The sequence below is a fragment of the Cyrtonyx montezumae genome, unplaced genomic scaffold (genome assembly GCF_038088225.1).
Source record: "Cyrtonyx montezumae isolate F1298 unplaced genomic scaffold, pur_monq_1.0 scaffold_23, whole genome shotgun sequence".
Taxonomy (NCBI): domain Eukaryota; kingdom Metazoa; phylum Chordata; class Aves; order Galliformes; family Odontophoridae; genus Cyrtonyx; species Cyrtonyx montezumae.
The window spans coordinates 3,753,765-3,774,803 of record NW_027071970.1 but is presented as its reverse complement, the minus strand read 5'-3'; the positions used below and the strand labels follow the sequence as shown (position 1 = coordinate 3,774,803).

The following is a 21,039-nucleotide window of genomic DNA, read 5'->3' as shown; positions in this document are numbered from 1 at the left end:
AAAGTAAATAGTAGAGTGCCATAACCCAAACTACGTACTCTTGTAACTAAATTGTACCTCACAGATTTTGCATTCAGAATGAGTGTTTGAAAGAAAAGGAGTTTGTTTTGCTACACTCATTTTCATTTATTACCTGTGTTTAGTATGTGTTGATTTTCTTAATTGCAACAATTTGCTGGGCTGTGACTTGATTCTTAAATTACTCAGACTGATGTGATTGTGGTGGTTTTGGCAGGGCCAGCTCTTGAAACACTGACTGATATTGCTTGATCTTCTCTTGTTTGCAGTATCTGTTTTTGAATTACTTGCCAACTTGCTTGCTTTTCTTTTTTCCTTGAATCCAGTGCTTCAGTGATAAGACATAAGCAGCTCTACTGCACTAAACTGGCCAGGCATAACAGCAGGCTCATCAGTAATGTTTTAACAAATCGGTTTGGGTGCACATTTCATAAATATATCAATTAGTAATCACAAGAAGTCTGCTTTCTATTTTATTTTAATGCCAAACATAATGCTCTTTAAACATGCTTGAATGCCTTGCACTGTTATATGTACACCTTAATACAACTTTTTCAGTCACGCTTTTCTTCATTTCTCCTGGAGTACAGACAATCTAGGCCATTTTAGGCAAGGATGTGTGCACCTCCTCCAGTCTTCCTCCATTAACTGTTCCAACGCAATCCTTCTCTGCTGCGTGTAATTAAGTAGTTGAACTGTGGATTACTTAATAGTGAGAACAGCTGCATGGAAGTACTAGTGGCTATACAATAGGAATGTGTTATTATTTAGACTTATTAGTCTGTTTTCTCCTTATTACACCAGGGAATAAACCAAGTAATAGATAGCAGCATCCTGTGAACAAAATGGAGAGCAGATAATGGACTCCCAAAGCCTGAGTTCTTGTGTCAATACAACTGTTACCTTTGGTTTCATGTGCTGAGTTATATCCATCCTTAAGTGTTCCTGATGAAAAATACAGTAATGGGCTGAGATAAAGTCAGCCCAATGTGACTTCAAGGAACAAACAGGGAAAGAACAAAATCTAAATATTTCTATGACAGAAATGCTAGCAGAAGGAGCTTGTATGGGTCTGTGAATGTGCAAAAGAAACACAGAGAAGTGTTTCTCTTTGTAATTCTTTACCATTTTACTCTTCCTCCTGCTGAGATTGCTAAATGCTTCGTTGGCCTGAATGGCATTAACATCACCTCTGTGAAATCTGAGAGCTGTTATTACAGTGTTCACTCCTATTTCCACGGTTGGAGTAAAAAAGAATGCAAATGACAAAACTGATTCTTATTTGTGCCCTGGGAGCTCAGTCCCAAGTGGCACACGGGACTGTGAACAATCCAAGATAATTGCCATTTGTGTTGTTTTCCAAGGGTCAGATTTCAGTGTTGGGGCAAACCCTGGGCATCTCAATGGGAAAGGACTCGCTTGAATATGTGGTGTTAATGTTCCCAATATATATGCATTTTATGCTTTCATTGAGTAGTCTTTGTTGTAAATATAAGTGTATATATATATATATAATTGGCAATTATGACTTTATAAAGAAGGAAAGTATTTTTTGTCTTTTTTTTTCCTTTTTCCTTCTTCAATCACAATTAGGAGTACAATCAGAACAACAAAAACATAAAGCAGAACAGCTGAACAAGTTCCTCCTTAGTACTGTTGGCAGGATGTAGTTGTGTTCACAAGAGTGGATGTTCTGCTCTTCATCACCAAAGACTGTTTGTTAAGCTTTGAGATTCTCAGTGATACTGAGGCTGAGATGTAACAGCCATTAAGAACTATGCTGCATGCAGAGTGGGGGGAGGTTTGGGGTGATAATACCATAGGACCCCACGGCTCTAAATTAGAGGTGGTCTCTCTCTCTACAGTTCCCATCCTGGTATGGAGGAACAGATCGGTGTCCTCATTCATCTGTCTGTTCCCTGTTCACTTACACACAGCCTCTATCATCAGGGTGAGGATAAGTTTGAGAACAGGAACAGCTGTGGAGTTCAGTTAATGAAGGAGTTTCCCACTAGGTGGTAGTGAAGAGAATCATGTCATACACTGGTCAGAGCACGTTTTAATTATTTTTTTATCAAGGGGAACCCCACAAGGATCTTACAAGCAGAATAGCTTAGCTCTGAGCCATACTGTCAAAACTGGGTCTCCTCATTTTTTCATTCCCTTTTTACTCAGTTCCATGCCATTTGTTCCTCCCAAAGCCATGCAGGGTTGACAGCTCTACCTGCTATGTCCTTTCCTGAAAGGTGAAGTGAATTTTCATGAATCTGTTCTGTCTCTCTTTCTACATCCATTATATAGGCATCAAGACAGATATGTTAGATAGACATATAGTCTAATGCTATTTAAGCCCTTTGGAGGTGAGGACTCTGCAGCCAGTCCTTTGATCTGATTCTCCCCCATACTTTTCTGTCTGTGCTCTGAGAGCTACATAAAAGAAAATATGATATTTTTGGTTACTGCTAGTTTTGAAATACTGTGACAGGTCAAGGCAGTGTCTGCATCAAAGGCACCAGGCAGAACAGCTGTTTTGGAAAGGCTTTGTAAGTCAGAGCATGTCCTCACTGAAATTCAGAGTGAAGCTCCCCTGTAGGTCCAAAGAAATTATATACAAAAGAGATGATGCGAACATTATCTGAGGGTGCAGGCTGTGCTCTCCTTTAGAGTAATGCAGGTGCTGGGTCTGCAGGGAGGAATACATTTCTCCTGTGAATTCATCCAACTATTCTAATGTAATGATAGACCAAGCTTGCAAAACCATTTAGTAGTTTGTGCACCAACCCTGAGATGCTGGCAAAAAATTATACTTTAATAGCTCATCAGCTAAAAATCACTTGTGTCAAATTAATGTGCTGTGAATTTTGCAAGATAGAAATTGGAAGCGTTTCAGTAAGGGCACAAAGCAGGAATATTGTAGCTTTATAGATACCAATGTCTGTTTTACAATGTCTCAGGGGGGGAAAAAGATACTGAGTATAAAGACAAGGTTGAAATGCTCATTTGTCTTCGTGTTGATTCAAGAGACAGGAGAGGTTCTTTTCTCTTGCGTTTGTTGTATCATAATCACTGAAAAGGCAGAGTATTTTTACCAAAGCAGAGTGAAGGTTTCAAATTATTGGTCAGTTTTCTAATTGTGACTAAATGTTTCATTGCTGGGACAAGGAAGGAAAAAGCAAGGGCATTGCTCTGTTGCACAAGTCCTACCACCAGCCCCAGCTTGTTTTATTTCTTAATTTGAGATGAGGGTGGGGGAGGAACGATAACTTCCACCAGAAGCGGTCGCTGGGTGCTGCTCCCTCCAGCTCAAGGTTCTGTGTGTCTCACCCCTCTCCTTGCACCACACACTGCAGCTTCAGCATCTACAGAGATGGGCACGGGTACGGTGGGTGAGCTGTGGGAGCATAGAGAGAACGTCTCGCAAGGGAATCCAGCCTGAGGAGATGCTGGGGTTCCTCCCTAACAGCGTGCCCGGCGGGGACCCCAGTGAGCCTGCTGGGTACTGTGCTTTTGGTGTTCCCCCCAGCGATGATAAATCCAATTTCAAGCAGATTTTCCTTAGTGTTGACTATTTCAGGAGCTCGGACGTCCTTTCTGCCCACGATGCAGAGATGTGTGACAGCATCCCAAAGCTGTGGGATCTGCAACGAGAGCGTCCTAACGTCCATTCGCTATTTGAAGACTGCTTGCAAGACGACGTTCAGGCACTGAGTTTCTGCACTCGTCTGCACAGCGTTTCTCGCAGAGCCGGGCAGCGGATGGGGCAGTGCCGGAGGAACCGACGCCGGGACGGGAGGGATGGGAGTCCCGGGAGGGATGGGACGGAGCAGCCGTCCTTTTTTTTTTTTTAAATCTGTATACAAACAAAGTCAAACACAGTGCGACGGTCCATTTAATGCCCGGATTAAATCACCTCACCAGCATCAGAGCACGGCCCTTTCTCCGACAGCAGAAACGTGGTTCCCCGGCCCGACGCCCTCACCGTTACCTGCCCGCCCGCACGGCTGCGGTGCGGTCGGGCCCGACAACCGCCTTCCCCACCGTCCCGCGCCTGCGCACGGCGGCGGCACGTGAGCGTGTTGTGGGCACGTGATACCTCGCGCCGTCCGCCCCCGCGCGGGCTCCGCCTCCGCCGTGCGCGAGCGCGAGCGCGGGTTCGCGGCGCGGCCTGGCCCGGCCCGGCAGCCGCCGCCCGCCCCCGGCCCGCCCCTCGCCGCCGCCGCCTCGCCGGCCATGAGGCCCAGCCGGCGCCCGAGCGCGGCCCCGCGTCGCGGCTGCTGAAGCGCCGCCTCGCCCCGTCGCCGCCACCACCATCGCCCTCGCCGCCATCCCCTCACCGCCCGGGCGCGGACCCCCCCTTCGCTCCCCTCCTTCCTCGCAGCCGCCGCCATGTTGGGCCGCGAGCCGCAGCGGGGCCGCCACTGAGAGCCCCGGAGCCTGCCCGGCGCGAGAGGAGGCGGCGGCGGAGGAGGAGCGCGGGGCCCGGCCGCCTGCCGCAGCCATGGCGGAGCAGACGTACTCGTGGTGAGGAGGCGCCGGGGGGGACGGCCCGGCTCCTTCCGGCCGTCCGGGGGGGGTGGCGGTGCGGTGCGGTGCGGTGGGCGCGGGGCGGGCTCGGCTCCGCGGCGCTCCGCTAACGGCCTTCGCCCGGTGACAATGGGGAGCGGAGCGGGAGGGCGGGCGGCTCCTGCGGGAGGCGGTTGGTGCGTCCCGGCCGCCCGCGCGGCCCCGTGTTTCGGTGCTGTTGGGGATCGGAGCGGTCTCTGCGCATCAGTCGCGCTGCGCTGGGGGCTGCGGCGCTTCGGCCGCGCTGCTCCGCTTTGCGTTCCCGTTTCTCCCGGCGGAACCGTTCCGGGGTCGTTCCCCGCGTTTCTGTCGCGGTCAGGATATTGTCGTTTAAAGAGAGGAGTTACGCGTCGGCTCGTGACCTTGGTGCGTGCTGAGCGTGGACGCGGCGCTGCGTGTGCGGGAGCTCTTCCATCCCCGGCGGCTGCCGCGGCCCTTCTCGCACTTCTTAAACTGCGGAGCCCGCGGGGATTTCCGCTCCGTGGCTTTGGAGCCCCGCGCCCATCGCCGCCACCTCTTCCCCACAGCCCCCACGCGTGGATCCTCAGCGTTTCCCCGGGCAGACGTGCCCTGAGCTGCAGTGGGGGCTGGTGTTGTTCGCTGCCCCACACGGACGGATTGCGGGAGCCTGGAGCAGGGTGGGCCACGAGGGCTCCGTCCGTCCCTGAGTGCTGTGCTTGTTGTGTCTGTGCTCAGTGATGTGCCCTCAGTTCCGAGGTCTCTGTCATGCTGTGTAGAGCTGGGGGCTGCGGGGGGAGCGACGGCCCAATGTTGTTCTGAGGGATCTGCTCCTATGCTTGTGCACTCAGCTGTATGTTTACCTGCTTACACTTCTAGTCTCACGTTTACCCGTCCTTAATTATGGCAGTACATCCCTGTATGCAGTTGAGTAATGCTTTGGTGCTCTGGGAGAGCTGTGTGTGTTTTGATGTCAGCTGAGGGAACCCATACTTCTGTGAAAGAGCTGTGCAGAGCTGTGTCCTGCAGCCAGTGCTGTCCCATGGCTGTGAAGTTGGCAGCGCTCCTCCTGTCTGTTTGCTGGACCAGATCCCTCTGTGCTGGAAAGCTGCTGTCAGGATGCGTGCTGTGTGTCTTGCTGCGGCTGCTGGGACGGTTATGTTTTGCCACAGGTGTCATATTGTGTATTTGCCATCACAGAAAGCCTTCCACACACCTTGATTTGCTCAGGTGTAAGCTGTAGGTGGGTTAGATGGATTCCTCTGCAGTGCTTCCCTTTTCTCTGTAGAGTCTTAGTTGTCCCCCTCCCCCCCTTTATGGGTAGCCACCAGCGTCCAGCATGCGGTCACTGTAGTGCTTCGTAGTGGATTTGGTTTCCTTTTGTCTTAGAGATACCTTGGAAAAATGTGCTACCAGGCTGTGCTTGCTGACAGGAGCATTGTAAACACCCTCACACAGACAGCCTTTATTCAGTGATTGAGGTCTCTGTTAATGAGTTCTGATTTTATTATTGTTTTGTATGTAAACATCCGAGATTTTAAGGTGTGTTTCTATTCTTAATTTATTTACCAAGTGAAGTTGATTGCAAGTATTTTCTTGCATTGAGTTAAGGAGGAGGTAGCTACACTTTTCTTGCAGCACCTTTCATAATTGTAAAGACATAATTTGTCTTCTGTCGCCGTGCTTGCATGTCACTTCTTGCAACATCCTCTGTTTCTTTTTTCTCCCGAGCAATGCCCACACCTATAACCATCTGTACTTTTATTGAGCTGCCTTTTTAATCTCTTAACTAGACCAACGGAACCAGTAATGCAGATATAGGTGTGTTATCCCTGATGGGAACAACTGCTGAGAGCGTCGCCCGTGCAAATGAACACCGTCAGTCAGGAAAAGCTGATTTTAATGTGAGGTGTGGGATAAGTACTGGATGGAAAGTCTCTTTCAAAAGATATGCACTTATTTTATTCAAACACTTTTTATTAAAAAATAGTCTTGTCAGCAGTGACTAGTGAAATTTCTTTGCCAAAAGCCTGCAACGACAGGAGGAGGTTCTGGGAGTGCTGTGTGGTACAGGGAAACGTGGCTGCTGCATCAGTGGTTGCTCTTGGTTTTCTGTATTAAATGAGAGCTGAAGTGACTTTTCTGGAAGTAGAATGGGTTGGGAGAGGAAGGAGCTGTGGAGTACCAATTTTCTTGGCTTCCTGTCTGTATTCCAGCAAGGAAATGGGACTGGGTAGTGACAAAAGTTCCTGCTGTAGCAGAGGAGGTGGGTGTGAGGAGAGCTGTTCTCCCAGTGCTGGTGTGTGTGGGTGGACAAGAGGTTCGTGAATGGCAAGGGCTTTCTTTGCAGGCACCCCAGAGCTGGAAATGCTGCAGTGGGTGAGTGAGGAAAGTGGCAGCAATGGATCACAGTGCTACACAGAGCTTGGGCCTTCCTCAGTCCCCAGTGCCTCGCTGAGATGTTTGTGTGCTGGGTCCTGCCTGGACAGCACGGCAGCATATCCCTGCACTCAGTTGGTGTTGGTGCTTTCCTGGGCCTGGCTGGCACCCCGTCCCTTTTTGCTGTTGCCCAGTCTGGCAATAGAGATTGCTTTGTTGGTTGTTTTTTTTTTATGCTTTGAATGCACAAAAGATTTTCACAGCTTCCTCCGTACGTGGAGTGTGAGAGTTCTGTGCCGACACAGTGGAGTTCTCATTTTTCCATTCCCAAATCATTCCCTAGGAGCAGTGTGGATTGCAGTGTGTGTGAGCACATGGCAGGGGTCAGCCCCAGGCAGCAATGAAACACGGCACCCACTCACCGACCTCTGTCCCGTGGAGCTCCCTCTTATGCACTCCACTGCTTCTGTCCTGGCCACCAGCAGTTGGGTGACTGACGTGGGGATGTATTTGGAAACTTCTCTACCTTGTGCAGAGAGTGTGGGAAATCCAGTGTAACGACGTGTCAGGGTAACCCATGAAGCTGCCGGCTTCTGGGGGAAGCGTAAGCGTACAATGCCATCTTTGTTGCTGGGAGAATTCCGACGGGTTGTTGTGAGCAGCCCTTCACAGCTCTGGGCTCTGCGCACTGGCTGCAGCACGTTTTGTGGTGCAGCGTGCAACAGAAGGAATTGTTCACCTGAGTTTTCAAACTATTGAACTTCTTAGGAGAATTGTGAAGGATGCGGATGAGATCTTGTTGTGCGTGCTTTCCTAAATACTGTGATTGTTTCTCCTAAAATGTGGAGGAAGGGAAGGACTGATTGTGGTGCTTCGATGCGTCTGAGCTAATCCAGTTCATTGTTTGGGTGGTGGTGTATCATCATCTCCCACATAAGTGCCACCTTTGTTATAATCTTTACTGCCCTTGGACATTTTATGAGCGTAAGCAGTATAGGACACTCTAAAGGCAAATAATTGACTCAGGCAAATTAGTCAGCCTGAGTTAATTCAGGTGATGATTGGGTAAAGCTTCCAGGAAGAAACAAGGCAGAAGTTGGTTAAAAACAACTGTTGTGCACATTTTCTTTGTGCTACTATGTTGATGATGAAGATTAGAATGTGAAATAATTTGTTGACTTGTACGGGCTGGGTGAAGCAGAGGGGAGCACAGGCTGGGTGCTGGCTTGGCTGGATGAAGCAAACGAGCTGACTTGGGAAGGTGATGATTTAATAAGCTTAATGAAGCATATGTGTCATTACAGCTCTTCCTGATCCCCTTTCTCCCTCTTTAATTCTTCCAAGAATGCTGACGTGGGTGACCCTCTCCTGCATCTCCTACAAGCAGTGTCTGCACATGGAGTGCCCCGATGTGCCCAGCTGCTGCTCTCCTGTGCCCATCCTTGTGGGAGTGCTGCTCTTCCTCCTGTCCACCAGTATGGCCACCGTGAGCTGGTCCTGGAGGTGATTCCTTGTGCAGCTGTTGTGCTCTCATTGTCCTCACCACGTTCTGCTGAGTGTTTCTTCTTCGGGATAGGTCTGAGCCTCAGATTTGCTTGGGTAGCCTCTGTGTCTCTGTCTCCATCAGGTGGAGCAGTGTGCGGGAGGGCGAGGAAGTGAGAGAGGTCTGCTGCCTTCTTGGAGAGCAGTTGTGTTACTGGTAATTAATGCAATAGAACAGAACATTCTTAGTATCTTACCATAACAAGTATTCTAAAATAACATAAGGTAGCTTCTAAGTTTGTAATGATTTTCTTTACTCTGTGCAATGTTTTATCAGAAGTTGGCAGAGAGAGCTGCTGGTGTTCTGCTGAATCACAGAAGTTTGGGAGCTCCTTGCAGATATCGTTTCCTCTATCTGTAGTGCCACAGGTAGCAACTGCGTGCTGGGACAGCGAGAGCACTGTTTGAGTGGGCCCCCAGCACGGCCATGTGTCAGCAGGTGCAGCAGTGACATGTGCTGCAGAGGGGGCTCCATACAGGCTCGGCTAGCAGTGAGCATAGAACTGTAGGGTTTATGGCTGTTCCAGTTGTTATTTGGGTTAGCAAGTTCAGCTTACCCCTCTTGAGGTTGCAGGTTGGGCAAGAGCAGAGCACAGGAGCTTTGGGCTGCTCTGCTCAGCAGGACAGAGGTGAGCAGAGCAGTGGGGCTGGGGCTGTTCTTTAGCAGCATGCTGCCCTTCGTCCTGCGGGCACCTGGCCCTGCTTTAAAGCTTGGTTGAGATTTCTTTGGTCTTTTTTATGGTGAATAGAAATTCAATGCGGATTCTGAATAAACATCATAATGAGGATAAGGCAGTGGGACTTTACCCATGGAAGCTGTGCCAGCTGTCATTATGGACATGTTGGATGTGTGCGACCAAAGCTCAGCATGGCTGTGATAGGAGAGCAGCTTTTACTGTTACAGTCGCACCACTTTCAGAGCTGTGCTGTGATTTATCTCCCTAGCATCTGTGTCAGACCCATTTGGCAAGATAAAATAGGTGTAACATGACTGCACCGTATTTAGTCAATGGGAAGTCCTCTTTCTAGGCGAGTGTTAGCTCAAGGTGAGGTTGGTGGAACAGCAGGAGGCAAACAGCAGGATTAATTGCATTTTTGTGGCCAGTATTGCAAACTGTTGAGGTGAGCATGTCTGGCTTTCTAGGTTGGAAGGTGCAGGGTCATGGTGGTCCTTTTGGGCGGCTCAGCGTGGTGCTCCTTTGCTGGTGCCATCAGTGCACCCCATCCCTGTATCCACAGCGCTGCGCGGGCGGTGGCAGGAGGTTCTGGGGGGACATTGTGATCTCTGTATGGGTTTGAACATGAGGAGTAGAATCTGAGAGGAGAATGTATTTTAAAGAGCTTTCTGTCTTGAAAAAGGAAACTAAAGCTAAATGGTGAAGAGCTGGACTTTTAGTTTTCGATGAACTTGACTGCTTTTTAAACAGCTGCAGCTGTGAGCAGTTACAGATGGTACAGATCAGAAGGATCCTCTTTATCATACTTAAGTGCCTTACAAGACCCCTGATGTTAGTTTTTCAACCAATTATCTTTATTTTTTGAATGTTTTTTGCAGATGGAGCATAAAAAAATTAGGTACCTTAAAGCTAAGTCAGAAGATGAAAAGCCTCCATAAAACAGCAATACTCCTCTGCAGGGTGCCTTACTGGAAGAAGTTTCAGGACGGTCCCAAAGCACTCTCTCCAAAGAATGTTTCCACTTCTGTTGTTAAAAGCAAAGTTTTTCAGACACTGGGCTAGAATTTGTTGAATTCTGTCTCCGACTGCTTTCCTGCTGCCTGATTTTTGCATGTGCAACAGCAGTTACTACCTTAAACCTTTAGCAGGCAAGTGTATTCATGTACCGTGCTTCTCTTGCATCCAGGTTGTAAGGCAAAGACCCGCTGGGTCTGGTTCTCCCACACCTCCCGTGCCTGTGGTGTACTGGTGAATTGGCCACCTTTGTTCCTGCTGTCCTCTGCTGCAATGAGAGGCAGCAGGAGCTGGGTGCCTGCTCTGCTGGGCTGTGTTTTCATGGCAGCCCGTACCTGGCTCTGTGCACTGTAGGGGCTGTTCTCTTGCTGCAGGATCTCACTGGTTCCTGACAGTGTCATTTTGACTTGGTCCAGGCCTGTACTGTGGGAGTTGCTGTCCTGCATTAGACAGACCTTGGTACTCTTTGAGCTTTGACTCATTAAGGAATGCACTTTCAAAATTGCCACTGAAGATTCATGCTTGGTGCTAATGGTGTCAAGCCATTCTTCTATGGATTTCTTTATGGAAATGGCATTTAATTCTACTCACGCAAGTCATGGTAATGTATGTCTCTTAATCCCGTACCGTGTGGTAAATCAGCCCATCAGTAGTACATAGAGCTGCTCGTTCTCTATGACAAGGTCATATTGATCAATTTGACTTTGATTTTGGCTTGCTGATTGCAAGGCCTAATTGTTAAACGCTTTGTTTAAGCTATTAGTCATCAGTTTTGTTTTTTTTATCTGACTTCTGAATGCCTTTCTAAGAAGAGTTTGGATTTCCAAGCACATAATCAATAAAATATTGGCTGAAGTGTGAAAGGTATGAGATATTATTTTATTTTGGTATTTTAATTCAACAATAGATTCCTTTTTTATGACTCTAGTGCTAAAAACTTTTTTATTTCTGATTAGAGAGCCTATTATATTGTGAGATCTTAATTAAAAGAATCTAGGTATGCTGCATATTTGAAACTTAAATACAGGAATGGCTGTGCAAATTAAACCTAGAAATATATATATACCAGGATGGAAAGGTATATCAAAGACAAAGCATGGCATCCAGATGGATATCCTGAGAGGGCTGCTTAGTGCTTTTGTGCGTGAGGTCCTGGGTGAGTTTCCTTCCATCTGTGTTCAGCTGTGTTTCTAGATCAGCATGAGTGCTGGTACCTGCTTGTTGGGAAGGCAGAGCTGTTGAGGTCCCTACTGGGGTACCTCCATGGGGCTTATTGTAGGACTAATCCCTATCAACAGGTGCTATTTAAATGGAAATTGTACTACTTTCTCTTCCTTCTCCTTTCATTTTCATGGTGGTGTGGAAGCAGTGAGATTCCCAGGGATTTGACAGCACAAATGGTCCTTTCACTTAGCTCCCCAGACATCTTGCTCTGCAGTTGTGTGGTTGGCTGGCTTTACTGCCCCTTATTACTTCAGAGTACTCCTTAGGTTTTATTTCTTTTTATTTTAGTTACTGTTGGTCTCCAGCACTGTCGTAGTTCTCTGAAGCCTCACGGACCATTGCAGCTGCTTTCCATCCTGCTGCGTGGTGTCGCGTGGAACCTGAAGGCTTGTTCCATTGCCCAGCAGAGAGATGCTGAGCAGAGGTGGGCACAGCTGGGTGGGAACATACAGTGAGCTGGCCTTGAATTCGTGCTCAAATATGTCACTGTATGGCCACCAGAGGTACAGGCATCAGGGCAAATCGGAGTCCTTCAGGCTGTTTCATTATCCTATGTTTCCTTCCCTTTGCTTCCCATGAGGTCAGTGGCCAAGTACGTGTGTCATTGGGCTTGATGTGCTGGTTCAGATGCTCACTTTGGTCTGAACTTTGTTTCGGGCAGTTAGCTGGCCCTGTGGCTCCATCACAAGTTGAGTGGCAGCTCTGAGAAAGGGGAGTGTGAGAAGTGATGCAGGTGCCTGGTGCTGGAGCTGTGCTCACTGCACGCTGTCAGCTGAGCAGAGGGACAGCAGCCCAGGTGAGCAGCTCTGCCCTTCGCTATGGCCTTGCTCTTGCAGAACATTGCAGGCTAACAGATGTAGAGGAATTTCCATCAGTACATGGAGAGTCCTTTCTTTTTGTCACATATGAATCTGTTTTATTTTCTCCTTGGCCTTTAACTACTTGCTGGCACCATGACAACCATAATATTCTTCCTGTGGTTGAGTGCTGTTATGTATGGCCACGATGCTGTGCTGGCTGCGTGTTACATGGGCTTAGCCCTGGCTCTTCAGGGGATGCTGGATGTTTGTGTAACAGCAGAGTAAGAGGAGGATGGTGAATTGCATCTGGAAAGTGTACAGGATATTTACCTTGAGCAGGCTGATTTGGAAGAATGCCACTTCTGTTCCGGGGTGACTGACAGTGTTTTAAATGGGGCGGAGTGGCCCTGTGCTGGGGGACAGCTGTGCTTCCTGATGTTAAGGACTCAGTTTTCTGGAGGTTGTTCCAATAACTTAGTGCTTCAGTTGCTGAAAGCATTAATACAGTTTCTCTTCATCGTGGTAAAGTGTGAAAAGCTGTTATCCCTTGTTGCTAATAGTAGCCATGACTGTACTATTTATAGTTTAACTGTTGCAGGTTTTTTTTTCTGATGGAAGCTCTCACTGCTGTTGGGAGAATTGCTATTGAGTGTCTATGTCCTGGTAATGAGGGAGGGTTTGGGTGATCGGGGTTCCTGAGCTCTGTAGCAATTTATAACTGGGATCTGTGTGAATAATTTGGAAAGGCTGCAGTGCCACTGTCTTTCAAGATGTAGTCCTGTGTGCTGAAGTGAGATAACAGAATCTTCTGACCCCTCTGGACACTGAATAATGCTTCCAGTCAACTGAGGAGGTCCAGCTTAGGCTCCATTTCTCTGGTTTGCTGATTCTTATATGGATGGTTTGTGCAAGAGAGAAATAAAGGAAGTAAATTTAAAAGCTAGTTGTAGGGCTATAGGAATGTTAGGCTTCTTAGGAAGTATGGACTCCTGGTCACAGGAGTGCCTGCTCCATCATCTTCCCAGGAAACCTGTCCAACAACAGAAAACCAGGGGAGAGTTAAGGGTTTCTTAATGCAGACACGTGAAGGCAGTGACTGTGAAGCACCGAGCTAACAGAGGGCCCCTCTGCTCTCTTGGAAGCAAGTGCAACTTTGGGAAATAGATGTGATATCACTGAGAGTCTTGGATCATAGCAAGTTGAGATATATTTTAGAATTCAGTGGCAAATGGACTTTTTCTCAATTGTATGGGGGCACTTCAGTTAGATTTTTAGCTCACTTCTGAAACTTTGTTTTGGTGTCTTGTGTGACTCGATGGGAAGCCTTTCTCCCGCACCTATGACACAGGGCGGGTGGGGAACGTAAGGTCACAGTCCTGTGTGCAAATTGCCATTTGCAATTCCCATAACAAAACTCATCCTTTCAGATCTTTTTGTTGTGGTATAAAGACAGCAGAGACGTGGGCAGAACTTGCTTTTTGGGTTGCAATTAGGGAAGTGAGTAACCGTGGTGGGGCCGGGCCGTGTCTCGCCAGGAGGCCGGGTGGGCATGGGGTGTGTGGGCAGCGTTCTGTGCACACCTCGTGTCTCTCCTGCTATGGTTCCTACTTCTTCTTAGAGTGTCACTGGTTTTGTATGTGCTAAGGCCATGCCACCTGGCCAAGCTGTGCCCTACCCACAAGAGAGTAAAAAAAAAATATATATAAATTCTCTAATGTGAAGAAAACAGCTGAGAAGAAACCTTTCATGTCACTATTTTGGCCAGGTTTAAGATCTGCAGTGTCGTGTTCGTGATGTCAAGGGAGCGTCCGTGCTCTAATGACAAGGCAGTCAGTTACAGCTCTGCTTCTTGAGCAAACCACTGCCTCCTGTACCAGGTATGATTTTCATGTTCAGACTTACTGCTGTAGCTGAGATGGGAGTCATGAGCAGGTTTGGTGCCCCTGAGTAAAGGTTGCAGCTGTTAGTCTGGAGAAACAGCAGACAGCACCTTTGTGTTGCATGTGCTGGAGTTGAAAATATGTTTTACCATTTCTTGGGCTCTACCTCTTTAAAAACAGTGTTAGAGAGAGTCTGAAAGCACTAAGCTTATTTTACACTAAATAACTCGGACGTGCTAACTTTAGGCAGAACCTCTGTACTTTGAGGTATGGGGTTGTACTGTTAGGTTAGGCAGTTCGTACCTGTTTAACCTCTTGAAAGCAGATAATCTCTGTTGAATGATTTAATGCAGTGGCATTGGAATTCTGTAGTGAAATGCAACAAAACCAGCATGTTTTGCTTCGGTTTTCTTTGACTGCTTTGTGTTCTGTAAAGGAATTAATCACTTCACTCGTTGCAATAGTCTGGCCTGTTTATAGGGCTGGACTGGTAGAGTTGCTTATATTTTGCCATTACTTTCTCAGGTTGCTGTATTTCTGGCACTCTATTTGCATTGATTTCCCTCTTACCGTAGCAAATAATTCATGCTGCTAATTAACACTGTTAGAATTGCACAGAAATGAGCAGGGCAAGAATACATTATTCTAATTATACTGACAATTTATGTCTTATACATTTATAGAAAAATTGCTGCCAAGGTAGCTCACAGCTGACAAATGAAAACAGAGCTTCTGGTGCTCGCTGTCTTTCTGCTGGGAGCAGGAGGGAAGAGTCCCACATTGCAGAGCATCCCATTCTGCCTGGTGCACATGGAGGGATGCCATAAGCAGCAGCACTGCACACGTGGTGCCCCACAGCAGCTTCCCATTCCACCAGAGGGAAACAAATTCCTGGAGACCTTTCTGGCTGCTGCTGAGTGCTTGGAGCTGAGGAAGGTTCCCTACACACCTGACTGCTGGCAGCGTCGTGCTATGCAGAGCTTGCTGTGCCACTCTCAGAAACATGGGAAAGCTTTGCTGCATCTGGGAAGTAGCTAATAAATCTGGAGTGCTATTAGTATGCTTATTGGAGTTCAGAGAAACGAGGAGGCTCACGGAGGTACGTGCTACTTCTGGGAAACAGCAGCAGTGGGGAAAACTGACGGTGGCATCTTCGTTGTTTGCATCTCATACTGGATACTCCAGATCTAACGAAAGCTCCGTGGCAAGCTGTGTCTGCACGTTGCAGAGCAGATGTGCTACTTCTGCCTCTTCTTCCTGCTGTGAGTGATATGCTTTCAGTACTGTCTTACCTGAATAGTGGGAGGTGATTTGCATACTCTTTGCCCATCATCAGTTACTAAGTTATTTGTAATTTTTATCTTTATTACAAACATTGGAAAATGGTTAACCTTGCTGAAGACGTAGAAGTGTCTTCAGTGTGGCTAACACTGCCCTGTGTGTGTTAGTGAGGGGTGCTGCCCATTGCACAGTTACTGCAGGAGACAACAAGATGCCCAATGTTAAAAGAGAAAGTGTTTTTCTACTTTCTTTTTAACGAAAGGTACTTGTTTTCCTTTGCTCAGGACCAGTGTGTAGATATTTATCCTCCTTCGTTCCCAGCAGAGTGGACGTTATGGTTCATACTTTATCCCTGTGTGCAAAACAAGATTTAATACAGATGATTTTGTTTCTGGAATCTTTGTGGCTTTCTTTCTGAGAGGAATTGATAAGCAAATTGACTTTTTAAAAAGAAGCCGAGAGCAAATGCTTCATCATCACATTCCAGATCATGTCCAGCACTTGCCTTCCCCAGAGCTTGCAGTACTTGGCCGTGGCTGTGGTTTCCCATGGGGCTGCTTGGCTGAGGGCTGCTGGGAGCCAGGAGAGGACGCTGACTTCACCAAAAGCTGAACGGTGGGAAGGTTTTGGATTGTGTATATGTTTTGCTTTGAGTTTTCCATCATCATACCAGTGTCAATCCTTACATTTCTCACCTTTGTAGTGAGTTATTCGTTGGAGAAAGAAAATACTGACTATGAAACACAGCTTATGTGGATTAATTAAATTCTTATTCATATCTGCTTTGGAAATTATGAGGCAATTATTCATATCATTTAATTTTAGACTCCAAATTTATGACTGTGTAAGTACCTGGGCTGAATGGAGAGACCAGCAGTGGGACGAGGCCCTCTGTGTGAGCCTGCCCAGCCCCTGGCAGCACAGGGGATGTGGGCTGGTCAAGGAGATGCTTCTGATGCCTTGGCAGGAGGATGCGAGTCTCCTCTGTCCGTTTGCTATGGCTCCTTTTGACCAAACATCTCATACCTGTAGAGAGCATGAGTTGAAGAACTCTCAAAGTATAGGAAACTAACTTGACAGAAACAAATCTTAAACTTTGTGCTTTTGGATTTTAAACTGCTTAACACTGTGCTGAGTGCCAGGTGATTGCTGGAGCAGCTCGTGCCTGCCCTCAGCCTCTGCTCAGCACCTGGGCCCGAGGAACTCCCAGGGGAGGTGTTGGTGAGTGCTTCTGTCCAGACCCAGTGTGATGGACTTGAGCTGGGGAACCTCCTCCAGCCACCCTTCAGTCTGTCCCTAGAACAGCATCGTGTTAGTCTTCATTTGCTGCTTTTGGCAAAAATCTGGCCTGGGTAATCTGGAGCCTCTGATGTAAGTCTCAGCAGTCACTTGGATCTTTCCTGCTGGAACCTGGGGAGAAATAATGCTTAATGGAGATGAATGCCAGAGCTCCTTCCTGCTTCTCATCCAGAGACTTCTGAGGTGTTTGTGCTGTAGCAGCTGTGCAGCAGCCAGATGGTTGTCCTGCTTCTCAGTACTCGGGTCTGAATTGAATGGCTCTTCTCACGATGCATTTTGTTGTTTATTTTCTTTTCCCACCTTAGGATGAAGCTGAGCAGAGCTGATTTTCATTTTTTTTTCCCTTCTTAAAAATTTGCTATTTATTGTAGCATGAGTACTTAGAAACTTCACATTTGAAGATCCAGAAGCAGCAGCACACTTCTTCTCAGGGGTTGGACTCCGAGGTCCTCCTGGATCCCTTCCAGCTCGGGCTGCTCTGTGCTTCTGTGTGTCTGCTTTCTGTGTCCTTATTGCTGTATACTTCTGGAGCTGATGTCTGGGAAGAAAAGATATTTCATTTACTTTTCCTTCTCTGATTGTAGTGTGTAATTTGTAACGTGGCTAATGGAAGTTAATCACACATCAAGTAGTGTTCTCTCCTTATATTTCAGTAATACAAAGCTCTGTTGCTCGTGCATAAAATCTGAAGTTTAGGAGCCCTGCAGTGGGGAGATGCACCCCGGTGTTTTCAGAGCAGCCTGTTGCTTAAAGGCACTGAGGATTACTGACGAGTGTGGGAAGGATTTATCTCTGCAGTATTTTTGTAGGTGGCTTTGATACACAGGAATCCACGTTGGACAGGAGTGGCTGTGGGGACACAAACGTGGCTGCAGTGCCTGTGATGAATCCTGGTGTTTGCATCAGGGCTGGAGAAGGGATAGTTTGGACTGAGATACAGGTTGGTATGTGGAAAATGGTCCTATCTGTGTTCCAGATTCAGAAAATACATGCAATGTAGTATTAGGGAAGAAAACAGGCAGTAATGAATGGTTCTAAGGCTTTTCCAAATATGTGTTGTATGTGTGGGAGAAAAACCTCCAAGAAGTTCTGAAATTTAAACAAATTCAATGTTTTTAACCAATAATTGTGTAGATAGCTGGACTTGTTTTATATGAGCTTTCTTATCCCTGACTGTACAGAGTGCTGCTTAAAAACAGCTCCTGGCTGCTCAGCTTGAAACTGAACCTTATTAAGCGTTCAACATTCAGAACAAAGTTAGAGAAGCCTTTTGCAGCTCTGACATGCAGCCAGATCCCCCTTCCCTTCTCCAAGAACATTCAGTGTTCAACATTCAGCATCCAAGAGAACATTCTTCCCCTCATCAGTGTCCTGGTGCTGCTGACAGAGCTGTGGCATTCCCTTTGCATCTTCTCAGCACTTCTTTAATGCAGTGAAGTGTAAGATTTGCGGACTGGGGTCAGTCACTGGACCCAGATGTTTGTATTGCTGTGTGAGAGGCAGTTTCTTTAAGGGGAGCAGTGTGTAAGGGGCTGCCAGGTGCCCCTCGGGGACTTCGGAGCCTTCTTTGCTGCACTGAGAAGTGTGTACCTGTCTGAGCTGCGTTCGCTGTTCCACTGGGAGAGGCTCCTCTGCACAAACACTGCTTCTCTTTTCAGAGCAGTTCTGTCAGAGATAAGGGAAACAGAAGTAAGCCCGACTCGTATTCCTGAATTTTCCTGCGTGTCCTTGTGGCTGGGTGTGCAGGGCTTTTCATAACACCTCACAGTCTGATGTCTGCTCCTGGGAGCCGGGCCGGCCTCTGCCTGTGCAAGAGCTCTGTGGCTGGAGATGTAATCTGGCTGTGCTGCAACAGCTAATGAATACTTAAGCAAAAAATGGTTTGGGGAGTAGATCACTGCTCTGATGTGATCCAGTCTGTCTAGTGTACAACACCCTTTAAATGAGAATGATTTGAATAAATGAAGTAAAACGATGGCTATGCTCAGAGGGAGGTGTGAGATCTCGGGTCCTTTTGCTATAGAGCATCCTTTCTGCTTTTAGGTTGACCACCAAATTAACAGCTGACCTGTGAATAGCTGAGAACTTCCATTCCTGTGCAGTATTACCTTGGTGCTTTTTAATTGAATCGTGGAATGGCTCGGGTTGAAAAGGACCTCAAAGATCATCTTGTTTCACCAGCCTCTAGAGCAGGCTGCCCAGAGGAGGTTGTTTTCCAAAAGGCAGGCCTTCCTTCCAGCACAAACACAAGTGGTTGGTGGTGGTTGAGATCTCTGTGGCTTCTGAGCCCAGCTGCCTGCAGGAGTGCTGCCGTGCTTGGCCGCCTGGTGCTGCATTCGGAGGCGAGGGTTCAGCTGTTTGCAGAAGAATGGAAGGTTATGAAATTGCAGTGTCACTCTGATAAAAACTAATTAAAATTTCAGGTGGGTGTCATCTGATTATGGTTACATCTGAATTTCACTTGCTCCTGTACGTGCCGCTTCATACCCTTTGGTTCTTCCAAAAGGGGTTATGTGATGTAACACTGAAGACAGCTGCTCGTGTGGGTGTGCTGTTAGGAAGCGTGGCAGCTTTCTGTTGGGTTGCACACAAGGGGTGTCCCAGCAGCGCGCCAGGGCATCACTGCTTTGTTCTGCCCCTGCTGGCTGGAAGGAGTGGGAGCTGGTGGGCAGCAGGGTGTGTTCTGCTTCTCTTTCTTGTTTCTGGGGGCTGAGGAAGCATTCTGGGTAATACTTCTGGAGCGGGTTCGGGTGGGGTTTTTTTAGTTAGTGGTGGTGGTTTTTCTGCAGGAAGCATGAAACTGGAAGAGCTGCTGTCTCTTGTGCTGCTGCTGGTGTTCTGGGGCTGGGGAGATGCTCATCTGAAAATTAACTTGGATTTGATGGTGGGGGGAATTGTTCAACTGATGTCAGGAAAGAGAATGAATTCCCCTATTGCTAGTAACAGCATTTTGGGTCATTCTAACCTTGTAGTTCCACTTTTGGTGTTTCTCTTTGTTCCTCCTTCAGTGTTCTTTCCTAGGCTGAACAAACTCAGTGCTTATCTCCCCCACCCATCTCAGGAGCTCTGTTCTGCACCCATTGCACTCACCCCTGGTGCCCACACTGCCCTCCGCTGTCCCCGTTCCTCACTGTTGTTCACGCTCATAAAACATCATTAAAAAGACAAATAACGACTGAGAACACCTCAGGAGAAATGTGATTACACAAGAGCCTATCCAAAGACTAATATTAGCAGATTGAGACATATGGGGAAGTAGTAATTTTCCTAAGTAAAAACTCAATTGACTCATGTGCTGGATTGTATGCAGTTTCTGCAAGTTAATTGCCTTGGAGTCTGCTTACACACAGTTGGTGCCTTGCTCAGGCTCAAGCCCATGTTCTGGTCTCCAGCTTTCCACTGCCCTGGTGCTGGGTGTGCTCTGCAGGTGCAGTGTGTCACTGCTGCTGCAGCCTCGGGATGCTGTGCCTGCACTGATCGTGTGTGTGTAGCTCTCTGATTCACTCGCTTCTGTTTTACTGCTGTGCTAAGTAAAGTAGTCATTCATTCTCTTTGATTCAGAGACTGTGTGCTTGTGGGTGTGAGAATTTTAGCTCGAGTTCATTGGGACTCGGTGGCTTTCAGTGGAGCAGGAGCTGAGCCTCCCCTTGTCAGCTGAATTTGTCCCCCCATCACCTCCCTGCTGGCTGAGCCCGTGGTGGAGCAGTGTGTGCTCAGGTGTCCGTGTGGCCTTGACTGGGAGCCCCTCCATGGTGAAGGGCTGCTCTTTGGCACAGCAGTGGTGTAAATCTTACAGATATCTGATACTGGATTTTTTTTCTTCCAGCCTGTTTAAATGATTTTATTCTTTGTAAAGTGTCTTACATTTCCTTTTTAAAATATACATAGAAATATAGAATTAAACTTTTACGTGGGCAGCAGTGCATTATCTCTGCACAAAGCAGGGAGGCTGAAACACAGCCATTACCACGTTACAGAAAAACCTGGTGTGAGGTTCTAATTAAAGCTTTTCCTTCTTGCAGCCTGGAAGGTTTTGTTTTATGTTTTAAACCCCTTGTGCTGGAAACTGGCAGAGGTGTTACTTTCAGGTGGAAGCATCCTTGTGCTACAGGTGATGGTTGGTAAGGAGCTTCTCTGTTGAGTGAAAAAAGCTTACAGAGATCAAAACCTGCAACGTGGGAGCCTGTGTTGAAGACTTTAAGGAAGTTTTTAAGTGCTTTCTATGCACAGTGCCAGATTGAATTTTATTCCAGTCTTATGGCTGAGCTGTGCTGCTGAGTGGTTGGAGACCTCTATAACCCAAAACTAGCTGCAGCTTTCTAGAAAACTTTCAGTACTGGGAAAACCACCCCCAGCTCCAGCAGCCCTTCCTGAAGCACAGGGGCTGGTTCCAGCAGAGATGTC

At 47.5% G+C, this 21,039-nt stretch overlaps 1 protein-coding gene across 3 annotated transcripts in view; it reads left to right on the top strand.

Moving 5' to 3' along the window:
• SPPL3 (signal peptide peptidase like 3) overlaps positions 1-21,039 on the top strand; it is a 53,177-nt gene that overhangs the window by 6,201 nt on the left and 25,937 nt on the right. The window contains exon 1 of one of the 3 annotated variants that reach the window (XM_065738849.1): positions 4,225-4,539. The exons of 1 other annotated variant lie outside the window; for it this stretch is intronic. In XM_065738849.1, coding sequence (XP_065594921.1) covers positions 4,517-4,539 — 23 coding nt within the window. In that variant the 5' untranslated portion in view covers positions 4,225-4,516. Of the gene's footprint in view, positions 1-4,224; positions 4,540-4,893; positions 4,948-21,039 lie in introns of those variants that run through there. One more of the 3 variants, XM_065738850.1, reaches the window with a different exon arrangement.